We start from the raw sequence: 13,887 nt of genomic DNA on the forward strand, positions 1-13,887 counted from the left end.
TGATGCACTGATGTTCATCTCTTCATCTGCTCTGAGCAGTCAGTAAACAGAATCTCATTCACTGCAGCTTTACATGGGGCTGTGAGATAAGAATCTGATTTTCACATGGTCTGGGGCTGGGCTGGGGTCAGTGCCTGGATCCTCAGGTGATAACATTTTGCAAAGTGATCTTTTTGTGTGGTGGGAATCTGACGAGGCTGGTTTGTCTTGGGACCACCCAGAGGAATTTTCTGTCATAAGAGCTGCCAGTGCCCCGTCCCATCAGCTCATTACAGGGCTCAGAGTGGAGGAGGAATTGGCTCAGAGTCATGCCTGCCTCCAGCAGGAAACAACCACTAAATTCAGCTTGCACGCTCCGGGGAGGGGAGGAGCAATCTGCTGGACTGAGACTGTCTCCTCTGCTCAGGCACCGCTGGTTTGAACATTTCTGCTCTCCCTGCCATCCCTGTACTGACCCCTGTGCTGTCAGAAACACAAGCTGCTCCTTGCCACCCTCCAGGACCTCCATGGCCTGTGGAACCACGCTGGTGATCCCTCACAAAATTCCAGTGTCCTTATCTGCTCCCCATCAGTCCATCATGGTGGCAAACATTGCTGACTTGTTACACTTTCCAGTCTATTTATGCACCCTCACAAGCCTCTCTCTCTTCCTCTACATCCATCACTTTATTTCCTCAAAATCTTCCAGCTCCCCATTAACTGCTGCTCACTCAGTGTTTCCTTCTAAATTTCTATCAGTCCATTTTATGTGTATTTTGCCACAAGGTTTTGGATACAGAAATAGAAGAACTCCATCTTTCTTCTCCCTTCTATTTCTAAAACTTCAGAAATGACAGAGCTGCTAAAATCTCTGGGCTGTGTGCATGATGAGCACAATAAATGGCAGCATCACAGAGCAGGTTAACCTCACAATTCAGATACTCAGAGGCAGTAAATTCACACAGCTCCTTCCAGCAAACCCACTCTGGCCCAGGGTATTCTCCTTCTAAGTTATTAGTGTTCAAATGGGTCCAAATGATAGCAGTTTAAATAAAGTACTGAACTCATCTACTTTATTCTTAATTTATAGTGGTGCTTAGGGGATGTGCAGATATTTAAAATGAGTAAAATCAATTAACTTGTGATCCAATTATTTGTGTTAGCCACTGTGGGGTTTTATCTTAGAGCACTGGTTCAGAATTTCCCAGTTAAGCTTTGAGAGTGTAAACCTTTCACTGTGAAATATGAAGAACCTGTGGTTATTTTTCTCTGTTTCCAAATCTAATTCCTAATTTTGCCCTTTCTTAGTTTTTAAATTCCCTTTTTAACTTTTGTTTTTGAAAGGGACACGGTATGACAGATTTTTCTAAATGTTGGGAGGTTTATTCCTTAAAAGGTGACTGAACAGACAAAAGAGTTCACCCCCTAGATAAAATACACTGTATTTTTCTAGGCAACACAGTTTCACAGCAGATATTTGTCTTTTGCAATCACAAATCTGTGATTTATTACACTTTTCACATTATAAATTCAGAGTAGACCTCTGTGACAACTTCTGTGGTCTGATCATTCTGCTTTTCCATCCATCTTGGACAGATTTTAGTCTAATGTTCCAGACAGCTCCAAATATCTGTGTTTATGTGGTTGTTTCCCAAATGTGAAGGACATTAAGGGTGAGGGTACCTCTGTAGCTGGAATTGTTTGGCTTGGCACAGCCTTTCCCTGGGGGTGTTGGCATTTCCTTGACCTGCAGGAGTCAGAAGCTCAGCAGTGCTGTGCCCCCAGCAGCTCCTTGTGCCCTTTCTCTCTGCAGCTGAAGTTTCTGAGAGCTCTTCCTAAGCAAGGAGAAAATAGGGATGCAGAAGAAAGCCAACCCCAGCTGAGATGTCCTTGGTTTGGACATCCTTAGCCTGAAATTCCATGTTTTTTGAGCTAACTGCCAGACCTTGGCAACCTTTTCCATCACAGTCTGGCACTGGTGGGGTAAAAATAATAAATTTCTTGCCCAGGTTTCACAATATTGTATCTGAATAAACCAGCCATATCTTTTAATATTTTACCCTAACAGTTCCCAAGGTGAGCTAGGGAGTACTGAACACCTAATTGAATCAGACTGGAGGATTAAGGAAAAGATTTTTCCCAAGGATCAATATGAATTAGGAGCAGATGCCTGGTCAAATCCAAGCGTTGGATTCTTTGGCTCCTTGAAGTCTGGTCACCTTTTTAAGCAGCCAAATGGAAATTGTTGGGTACTGAACAGTTGTGGGGAAAAACTCTGACCCTGATGGTGCTGATGTCTCATATTATGCACGGTCAAGTTGGGACAATATGAAATAATGGAATCAGGCTAATTGGTTGTTTTCAATCAGAGTAAGAGGTATCCAAGTCTGCTTGACAGTGAAAACATTTGGCTGAACTGGAAGGAACACAATCTTGGTAATCATTCTTCTGCTATTTCCAAGATTCTTAATAGAGTTTTCCTTTTAATTTGTTTCAAAGCAAGTGAAAATATTGTTGTATTATCATTTAGAGTTAATTAAACAGCAAATGAGCTTAATGAACTGTCTGAAACAAAGCTCAATCACAACCTGTTACATATTAACAATCAAAATCAAAAGACTCTTTAAATGCTTAGTTAGATACACCAAGGAGGATAGAAATAGCCAGTTATTAATGTCATCCTTTCATGAAATCAGGCTGGACAGCTTGAACTGAATGCATGCACTCAAATTATACAAAAAAATTGAAAAAGGGTTTGGGAAGATAAATCCAATCTATTAGAAAAAGAAGAAAAACAAAGATAGCTGAACACAGGGGAAGACAGAGTCATCTTTTCTTTATTTTCATAGAAGAAATCCACTTTACCTACTCTTTGTCCAGACTGGGAAATCTATATATTAATAAAACGCCATTTTCTGGATTCAGTATTTCCCTGAACTCCTCTGCAGTGTTATGACTTCTGGTGTTCTGTAAGACAGAGGAAAAGATGTTTAGTTTATTCAGCTCTTGAAGCCACTCGGGTGACTCTTGCCCTTGAGTGATGCTTTGTCACCAACGATGCAGCTTTTAAGGGGCACACGTACAGCAAAGCCTATTTGTGTCATTACAGTTGGTAATTTTGGACTTTTGAAGGCTTAATCCCTAGAAATGCTAAGATTTCCTAATGATCTGTAATGGCAGTGCTGATGTTCAGCACTTCTCAGGATTAGGTCTGTTATCAGCCTGGTTTATCCACCTCCAAAGCAGGTATTATCTTATCACTCTTACATGCAGTGCTTTTAGCACGTCAGCCTCAAGCACTTGAAAGGTGAGGAGTGTTATTAAGTCTGACCCTTGCAAGCTTTTCCAATGGTTTGCTTAATGTTTTTTTCCTAAATAAATAAGAATGATGGAGAATAAACTAGAATTTTCTCACAGGGTTGAATCGCCCAGCAATGCATTTCACAAGGTCATAAAAAACTTCTTCCACTGCAGAAAGAAAGTAGCACTGACTTTTAGTTATGAAGACAAAGTGGTAGCATGAGGTCCAATTATTTCTGAGTGTCTTGGAGCAAGCCCTCAAAAAAATGCTGTGGGAAAGGCTTTTGTGAGATCTGTTTTGTGTCTTGATAATGGTGAAGTGAAAAATGAATGTGTGTGGGATAATTTGTGAAAAAAAAGAGTGTGAAATACAAAACTGGATTTATTCGTAAATAAAAGTGGATTTGGAGGCAAAAGCGGTCTGCACAAGGCAGGTTCCTCTTCCCTCAGTTCCCTTTCTGGGAATACCTGCACTGCAGGTCTCTGCACGCTTCACTTTCCAGTAATATCAGCTGAACTGTCTTCTTGTGATCAGAACTTTCCCAAGCTCCATTCCCATCCCATCACTGCTTATCTGCCATCTATTAATGGAGAGCAGCTGAAGTGTGCCACCTCACATTTCAGAAGTGAAAATGCTTTCTTCAAAGTTCCGGTCGAGGGTTCCATCTTCCTCCTGCTGGGGTAAATAATTAAAGCTGCCTTGGATATTTTGTGTGTGTGTGTGTGGTCATTAAACGGAAATAGTAACGATTTCCTCTGTGGTTGTTTTTTTTTTTTTTTTCCCAGTTCCAGGCCACAGTGAAGGAGGGGGTCACAGGTGTGATAGTGAATTTAACAGTGGGTGACCGGGACGACCCCGCCACCGGGGCGTGGAGAGCTGTCTACTCCATCATCAACGGGAACCCAGGGCAGAGCTTTGAGATCCACACCAACCCCCAGACTAATGAGGGAATGCTCTCTGTTGTCAAGGTGAGAACAATCCCCTCCTGCCCTGTACTTTTGCTGTCAGGTGCTTCCCCTGGGTTCACGGCATAAAGCAGGGCACAGCAGGGATGGGTTATTAGAAGATGTAAAGTTGGCTACCAGCCCTTGTCCAAAGTATGTGTGTAACCCCTTCTCCTGTCACAGTAACCTGATTTTTTCAGTCACAAAGACTGCCTGGTCCTAATTGTTGTGCTTAAATAACAGCCAGGGTTGCAGCAAGCATCACAAGTAATAATGACATTTGACAACACAGTTTTGTTTGTTGCTGGAGGTACAATTAGAATTCAAGAGCCCCATTTTATTCTCACTTAGTAAAAACACAGGCAAGTAGCAGGGAAGAAAGGGGAATGGATTCAGTCTGAATCCACAGTTCTTAAGTGGATTGGTCCCACATTTCTAAAATCTCATAGGAAAATTTATTGCCTTTCTATGAAAATAATCCTATGTCTCAAATGTAACAAATTAAAAAAAAAAAAGAAGAAGAAAACAGCCCTGTTTGCTGTCTGTACCAGTATGCTCTCTTTTTGGCTTCAGAGGAGGCATTGTCAGTTCTTATGGCAAATACATGGTTTCAAGACAAGAGTTGAGAAAGCAGCTTGTGTTATTGTCATGAGTGTGACTCATTTGTTTGTTAAACACATGTTGCATATAAATAAACATGTATAGATGAGCATTGAACTGTGTCTATGAGGTATGACAACAAAATGTGAGCTCTTGGGCAGGGGGATGTCTCCATGGGATTTTAAGTCCATTATGCTTATAATCCTCAAAGCCCTTTAGAACTGAGTGTGTCTAATCCTGAGCTCCCACCAAATTCCAGGTGCAGGGAATGTCCTTGTTCCTTTCTGGCTAATTCTGCTGTCTGCAAGTTTGCTGTGGGCTAAAGGAAAAAAGCATTAAGCACTGTCTTTGACCTCTGCCCTCTGATCTTCTGCTTTGCAGCCTTTGGACTACGAGATTTCAGCCTTTCACACGCTGCTGATCAAAGTGGAGAACGAAGACCCGCTGATCCCAGACATCACCTACGGGCCCAGCTCCACAGCCACGGTGCAGATCACGGTGGAGGACGTCAACGAGGGCCCCGTGTTCCACCCCAACCCCATGGCAGTGACCAAGCAGGAGAACATCCCCGTGGGCAGCGTGGTGCTCACCGTCAACGCCACCGACCCCGACACTCTGCAGCACCAGACCATCAGGTGGGAGCAGTGCCCTCTTGCTTTTGTGGGGTGCCCCTGGCAGGGAGGAGTGATGAATGTGCTCCATGTGCTCATTAGGCTATTTTATTATTTTATGACACCACATTACGTTACAGAATACTATACTAAAGAATACAGAAAGGATGCAGACAGAAGGCTAAAAAGATAACAATGAAAACTCGTGACTCCTTCTCCAACACAGCTTGGAACTGATTGGCCAATGAGTCAAAACAATTCACATGAAACCAGTGAGTCACCTGTGGGTAAACAATGTCCAAACACATTCCAAAGCAGCAAAACACAGGAGACCCAAATCAGATAATTATTGTTTTCCTTTTTCTCTGAGGCTTCTCAGCTACCCAGGAGCAAAATCCTGGGCAAAGGGATTTTTCCAGAAAATATGAATGCCACAGTGCCTCCTCATTTTCATCCTCCACTAACTGGGAATGTGCCCAAGAATTCTCCTGCCAGTGCAGAATTATGTTTAACTTAGTAAGAAGTTACAATTTATGTTTTGTCCTGCAATTAGAGATTCAGTTGGTTGAAAACACAGGAAACAATAATTTCCCACACCGTGAGGTTCCTACAGTAGAACAGTCAAGTGTCACAAGGAATAGATCTGGCTTAACATACTTTCAAAATTACTTTTAACCTGCTTGGTAATTCCTCTTCCTTCATGAGAGCTAGGGAAGATATATAAAAGTTTAAAATGTCTACAGAAGTGATGCATCTGTTTTACACAGGGTTTAAATCAGTTTATGATCATTTATAATGTCCCTCAGTAAGATAATGACTGTCCATCTACTTTCAAGAGCTGAAAAAATATTTCAGAGTGAAAGACCGAAGCTAAAGGAGGCTAAGGCTTGGCCTTGTCCAGAATAATGAAAATAAATTATTATTTCTGTGCTGTAATAATATAGTCCCACACTTGTGCCATGTCACGAGGGGCAAGCCTGGTATAACGTGGTATCATCATCTTATATTTTGATCTCCCTGGTTTGTTCCTTTGGCTTTAGATTCTATGAAAAATGAAAAAAAAACCAACCACTTTGTTCTCTAAAACTAAATTGGCTTTCCAGACAGCTTTTCTCAGCATTTGAGAATTACAGGTTAGGCACTACCACTAAAACCTACAGCTGTGTTTAATTTTTCATTTCTCCTTGTAAGTATCATTTCCCCCAGGTCTCAGTGTGTATAAAAGGGGATAAACTCCTTGTGAGAACGACTTCCAAGCTGCAGCTGAACAATGGCTCTGTCAGTCCAGACCATGGGCAGAGATCTCTCTGCTGTCACAGGGTTATTTAGCAGTGACTGTGCAATCCTTACAGGAGGTGTGACACGTGTACTGCTCCACAGTAAAGAAAGCTGCTGATCTTGGAGATGTTCTCTGTCAGCAGCAAGCCTTGGTGAAAATATCACTGCAAAGGACTTGGGTTTGAATGATGAGGAGGTGAATTTAGGCAGGGGAGTGTGCTCATTGAGGAAGGAGGAAAAAGGCAAGGCAGATAATTAAAAGTTTCAATTCTCTGCATCAAAGATAATGTTGTTAAGAGCATTAATGGTTCAGGTTTTCTCCTTCGACTTCTACCACACAAACACCAGTTCATCTGCAGGATGATTCTTAGCACATCATTTCCCTTGTTTTATAAATGGATTTATTTATGAATAATTTCTTATTCTTAAGTTTAGCTTTTGCTCCAAAGACTCCTTATTTCACACACAAAAATTTGTGTCTATGGATGGAATTTCTGTTGTTTGTCAGACCCTCAGCAGCTTTGCTCAGAACCTGGATTGGGCATGTATTTATTTCCTTTGGGTTTTGCACTGAGTTTAAGGAATGAATTTATTGGTGCTCTCTATAATTTATGTCTTTTCATGGGAGATGGAAAAACTAACATTCATTAACATAGCACCTGATTGTGTGATGCTAAGAGAGAAATGCCATGAAAATGTTAGGATTTTGTTACCAAAGCCAACAATGCAGGAGCTATTATCCAAAATTTTCCCCTTGACCTACTGATTTTGCTGAATTTCTCCAAACTAGATTGACCCTGAATTTAAAGGGCATCCAGTGAGTCACTGAATTCTCTTCAGTTTGCTTTAAGGGTGGTGTAAACAGTTCAGTAACATAAAGGTGTTCTGCATTTCATCACCCCTGGTGCCAAGGAACCCCCAAATCTTGACCAACTCATAAGATAAAGAGAATTTCCCCAGAAGTTTTGCTATTTCCTCATAGCCAAGCACGGAAGGCTTACAGCCAAAAGCAAGATTTTTTTTTTTTTTTTTCCTTTTATGTGCAGAAAAGAGAGCAAAATTAAGCTAGACTGGGCTGGGATGAGGAATGATCACAGAAAGGAACTATGGCAATGGAAGTGGTTGTGTAAGTTAGAGGAAAATAATGCAAATGTAATGGAAATCTGGGAAATGGTAGAATGCATCAGGAAAAGGCTCATTTGAATACCTGTCAGTCCTATTGCTAAAATAACAGGAAAGCATAAAACAGCATTTTTAGAAGATGTTTTAATGCTGACAGGTGTTGAAACACCTGGGTGCCAGCAGTGAAAAAGGCAGAGAGTGGGATGAGAACAGCATCTGCAATTAAGGAGAGGGTGAAATTCCATGTATAAAAGCCAAAACCACTCAGTGGGTGGGGTCTGGCTGAAATGTTCACCTCCAAGTCCCACAGACAGCTCTGTGTTTAGAGTCTGGGACAACGTGCAGGGCTTCTACAGAGCACTGGTTCCAGATTTGTGTTCTCAGGCTACAACTGTGCCATCAGTCCTTGCTGTGACTACATGGTACACTGAAGGCCAAGCAGGGACAGCACAGGCTCCTAAATGAGTCTGGGGATTAGTTGATTATTAATAATCATGAGTGAGCAATGTTTTGTCTGCAAGAAGCAATGGATGTCAGGTTTGTGCTGTGTGAATTGTGCACATTACCCCCAACAAAGCATAAATCTCTTCAGAATGGGCAGACCAGCAGAGCATTAGTAATGTTGGTGGGCTTTGGGTTCTTTTTTTTCAGCCTGTTACAACTGAAATATATCCAATTGCAGGGATATTTTTAGTTAATTTTCTGTATAGAACTTGTGGAAGGGGCTGCTGATTATTTGTAATCAGGAAATTTAGTTACTCTTCTAGATATAACATGATAAATGCATTTCAAGACCAACAAAAAAGAGCAGAGAAAGCATTTTTGCCATTGTCTGCAGCTAGATTGAATTTATTCTTTGAACAATGCAGATCTGAATCAGAATCGAATTACTTATCTCTGAAAAACGTGGCTCACTTTGTAAAATTTCTGAAGACAGCTGCACTTTTGAAGCAATTTTCCTTCTTATTCTTCAGCTTCAAGTGTTTTTGCAGGCTGAGGAAGAATTTCATTACAAAGCTGAAACAAGCTGGCAAAAAATGTGTTTCAGGGAGAAAAAGAAGAGTCCAAACGACAGAGCTGGGGCTGTGGCCGTTGGTCTGCACACGAGTGGCAGAGCTTGCACAGGGCCAGCTCCTCCCTTTCCATTGGCAGGGAAATTCCAGAGGAATTTTCAGAGGAAAGTTCCAGCATCATCCTGGAAATAAGAGGTGGAAACCAGTGTTTGCTCCACTCTCCTTGCTCCCAGAAAGAAAAAGAACCTGTTCAAGCTGGGTCACATTTCTCAGATCCCACTGACCTTTCTTTTTTCGCTTTTTTTCTTTTTATTTTAAGCATTTAAATCTCTCTCCAGTTTCCATCTTTTCTAGAATTAAAAAATGAAAGAAATCCAGCAGGCCCCATTTTAATTATAACCCAACAATTCATTAATAGAACAGTAATGAAGTTTCTGAAATTTGATTTCTTAATCAGGGACCATTGTTATTTTTGTGCCAGATTTGAGAGTTTAATTTTGGGTACTTCTTCCCAACCTCTGAAATTTTAATCAGAAGTTTTAAGTGTACATGTCAATGAGAAGTTAAAGGCCAAATTTAATAACATTTTCTACCTTGGGAAATTAAAAGAAGAACCTCACTCTGAAACCCATTATTAACAGTAGATCTTAATTAAACACAGTTATGGTTCTCAATATTTGACTGTGTGAAGAGATTGGTTTCAGTATTTTTCCTTTTTGGGATTCAACAAGTGCAGAATATTCCATAGTTAAACTTTTAACTACGTGTAAATAAGTTGTTTACTGCAGTGTATTTGTAATTTTTAATTAGAGCAGTGCTGTTTGCTGGTTTCGTGGCTTATCATGGCAATATATTTTTATTACCTACTGTGCTCTTGGATTTTAAATTATTTATGTAAACATATTGTTTATTCTCAGTAAGCAATGTGACTCAATGCTTCAGAAATATCTTCATAAGAAAAGTTTATTACAGCTCTAAAGCATATCTAATTCATTAAGCAGAATTAAAATGCAGCATTTGAAGCTGGAGAACTTAGAACCCAAAACTGCTCAGAGTTTCATGGGAACATGAAAGGCTGCAGAGATATCTGAAGCTCTGTATGCAAATAAGGTATAGATTTATGTGTAATATTTATGTATAATATTTATTTATAATATTTATAGCAAGCTGCCCCACATAGGACAGGTGGCTCCTGGAAGCACAGGGACACTGTTCCCACGTCTGGAAATAGGAGCAAACTCATTTATTATTGTCAGCATTTCCACATAACAGCTCCTGCTCTGTCTGGAAGGGGACAGGCTCTGTTTTTCTTAATATAAATTGTATTTTTCTGTGCTGCAAACTAAGCATTAATGAGGCTTCATGCTGGAGCATCAGAGCAGGGGAGGGAGGAGTCTGAAGCCAACTGAATTAAGAGTGATGGTGGTTTTTGCTGCCTTGAAGGAGGCTGTAGTGAGTCTCTTTTGTAAAGTCTCCAGAGAAAGGATGAGAGGAGAGAGAGCCTTCAGTTTCCCAGAGGAGATTCAGATTAGACACTGGGAAAAAATGAAAAATTCAGTGCAAGGGTGGTCAGGTGTCAGAATAACCTGCTCAGGGAGGTGGTGGAGACACAGGTCTGGAGGTGCCAGAGGGTGTCTGGCTGTGGCTCATGGAGATGCAGTTCAGGGCTGGATCTGGGTTTGCAGCTGTGTGATGATGTTCACAGGGGTCCCAGGATGAGGGAAGAGATGAGAATCTTGACTCCATGTTTCAGAAGGCTTGATTTATTATTTTAAGATAAATATTATATTAAAAACTATACTAAAATAATAGAAGAAAAGATTTCATCAGAAAGCTTGCTAAGAATAGAAAAAAAATTAATAACAAAAGTTTGTCTCTGACTGAGACAGTCTGGACAGCTGGACTGTGACTGGCCATTAATTAGAAACAACCAGGTGAGACCAATCCCAGCTCCACCTGTGGCATCCCACAACAGCAGATAAGAATTGTTTGCATTTTGTTCCTGAGGCCTCTCAGCAACTCAAGAGGAAAAAAATCTTAAAAAAAAGATTTTTCATAAAACCTGTTGGTGACACAGCTGGATCTCAAAGGTCTCTGGCAGCCTTGGTGATTCTGTGCATGGTTTGTCTCCTCACCAAGAGCCTCTGGGTGATGGGCTGGCCAATGCCTTTGGGAACAGGAGCTTTTGCTGCTGGGACATGTTTTGTTTTAGATGAGACCATCCTGACTTTGGGGTTGGTGCCTGTGGAGCTGGTGGAAATCAGTGGAAATGTTGCGGCCTCTGATCGATGGCAGCCGTGATCTTTGTCCAAAAAATGTGTAAATAAAATAAAATGGCTGCCTGAAATGCTATAAAATAGTGCTGAAACTACACTGAAATGGATTCATAGCTCAGTCAGTTTCTCCCAAATCTCAGATGGTTGAGAAAACTAAGGAGAATTCTCTGGAAAAAGTGAGTTTTATTCTGTTCCTTTCCTCGCCTGCCCATCCCCACCCTTCAATGCAGAGAATGCATAAGCCACGAATCACAAAGACAATTCAAAAAGCCTTTTTCATGTCTCTTGCCAGGATTTTTCCAGAGATCCTGAACCCCCTGTGAACAAGGATGAGGCTTCACATCACATTGCTCACAACCACTTAAGGGATCAATTTTGCATACCTTGTTGCACATCAAGCCTTTTTAAAGCACTTTTGTTGCTGGTGGAGGTCAATAAATTCGCTTTTTTGGGATACACTCCAAACACTTCCAGAAGTACTACATAATGAGAGAGGGATAGGAAGACTTAAAGAGTGAATGCTTAGGAAGCAACACACTTAGTCATGGTTAAATATGTCTCCTAGAGTCTGAAGGACTTGTCTTTGATTCCTAACAACAGGAGATTTGTTTTCCTTGTGCAGACAGAAGAATAGCTCCATTGTTACAAATGAATGGCTGAGCCCTGCTCTCAGCATGCAGCAGCAGAGTTTTTCACTGTAAGTTATACCCAGGAGCATCTCAAGTTGGCTCTGCAGTTTTATTGATGGCCTGCCTGAACCCAGCCACTGGGAATTTGTAGTGCATCTCTGGATCTGAAGCTGCTGTGTATTGAGCAGTGTACACTGTTTTTCTCTTCCTTTCTCTTTTTTAAGTTAGATGGAAAGGGAGGGAGAGACAGAACCTGCTTGAAGCAAAGAAAGGTTTTTTCACTTCTGTCTGTGTGAACTCTGAAACACAGAAATACCAGCTCTGGGGAGCTGTGGGTATTGGGGTGTCCAGCAAACAATGCCAGAAAAGAGGAGATTTAATCAACTCTGAAGGAAAGGACCTGGGCAGTTCCCTCCCCCACTGCCTGTAATTGCAGTTCTCAGTGGCCTCTGGCTCAAGAGCATTTCACACAGCAGTCTTTCTACTGGCACGGCTCCTTGAAGGTGTTGATACTATCTGAGTGGGTAATCATTGTCATGTTTGTATTTTACTATCATAGAACTAATATCTGAAGGAAAAAAAAGTAAAATTTGCATTGTCTGGTTTTTGGGGTTTTTTTGTTAGTTTGACCAAACTGACCTCCACTTTTTGTTTACTGAGCAAAGTAAATGCCCCCTCTTTCCCCAAAGAGCAAACTCTGTAGGCCTACAGCAATCAGGGAAAGCAGCAATATTGTTTCTGGAGCTGCACCTCCTTTATACCTCCTTTGTTCTCCTCTCAAACCCAGAACCACACGGATGTGACTCTGGAAGGGGGAAAATGGCTCAGGAGCCACATCAGCCCCAGTTTCCCTGTGCAGAAGGTGGTTTGTAGCTGGCCAGCACTGTCTGGATTTATCACCAGCACTGAACTAATGTGGAGGGAGCAGCTGATTAAAACAAAAAACAATAAATAAATAAATAAATAAATAAATAAATAAAAATTATCAGGTGGGAGCTAAGGAGATGGGACAGAAGAGAACAAATGACTGGAATTAAACTCCACTGCTGAGAGACTTGAAACATCTGTAGAAGCTGTGGCCAGCAGCTGGTGCTGACCATTCAGGAGTGCCAGTTCCACCTCTGTCAGCTCCCACAGCAGAGTGCAGGATGTGATTTCCCCCCAGCTGTGAGCAGATGTTGATAACTGCCCCCCAAGCCCTGTCATTCAGCCCTGTGTTGCTCACACATTCCCTGGCTGATTTAATTTGCCACCAAGCTGGCAGCACCTCCCTGCTGGCATCCCTGATTCCCCAGCTGCCTCCAGAGCCTCTCACAGTCAGGGACATCTCCAAGTCCCCCTGATGATTCTTTTTGCCCCCCTTTTTATGATATTCTCTGCCTCTGAGTTGGGGCAGCTGTTTGCCCTCTTCTGCTGCTGTTGTATATCTTAATTTTCAGTGCTTGAGGCCAATCCCAGCTCACCAGCTGGGGCTGAGCTTTGTTACAGCAGTTTTTGCCTTGCAGGGAGGTGAGGGAGCCTCCCTGCTTGCCTTGTCTGTGCTCATATTTTCTCTTCTCTGGACTCTGGGCTCTTCCTGGCAGTTCCCAAGCTTTGGGCAAAGGTTAAAGTACATAAACAGGTATATAGCATTATTTCCTTGGCCTCTCCAGGAGGCAGAGCAGGGGGGAAATTTTCACCCAGACAGAATGAGGCTGTTCTGAAAAACAGTGTCCCTTTCCTGAGGGGAGGAAAAGAAAATCAACCTCTCCCTCCTTGATTGGTGTCTGAAATAGCAGAAGTGTCTGAATTAAATTATTAAAGGCTTCCTAAAGCAGGGGGCCCAGGAATTCTCAATCCATGATTCATAGTTTTGCCCAGAACCCAGCTACCTGAAGCTAGACTTCATCACTCCTGACAATACTTGTCAAAAGATCCTGTTCTTAAAAATTTCCACTGCTCTACTCTGTTGGCATAAATCATACTTAATATGTTGATATTAAAGCTGTGGATGATAGCATTGAAAAATCTGTGTTTCCATGAAGTCAAATAAGCCACAGTCACCTATTTCAACTTGCCTTGATATTACCTTTAGAATCCTGAATTCTTGATTAATAAGGATGAATGTAGCATTTAAGGGGAGTTTAATTAGACC

The 13,887-nt window shown here is 41.6% G+C and overlaps 1 protein-coding gene across 2 annotated transcripts in view; it reads left to right on the forward strand.

Annotated features, from left to right (window-relative positions):
* The window catches only part of CDH13 (cadherin 13), a 445,340-nt gene that overhangs the window by 388,431 nt on the left and 43,022 nt on the right, over positions 1-13,887 (forward strand). For both annotated transcript variants that reach the window (XM_059857430.1, XM_059857431.1), the window contains exons 9-10: positions 4,066-4,248; positions 5,206-5,459. In XM_059857430.1, coding sequence (XP_059713413.1) covers positions 4,066-4,248; positions 5,206-5,459 — 437 coding nt within the window. The remainder of the gene's footprint in view (positions 1-4,065; positions 4,249-5,205; positions 5,460-13,887) is intronic.

This window comes from Haemorhous mexicanus, chromosome 12 (genome assembly GCF_027477595.1).
Source record: "Haemorhous mexicanus isolate bHaeMex1 chromosome 12, bHaeMex1.pri, whole genome shotgun sequence".
Classification (NCBI taxonomy): Eukaryota; Metazoa; Chordata; class Aves; order Passeriformes; family Fringillidae; genus Haemorhous; species Haemorhous mexicanus.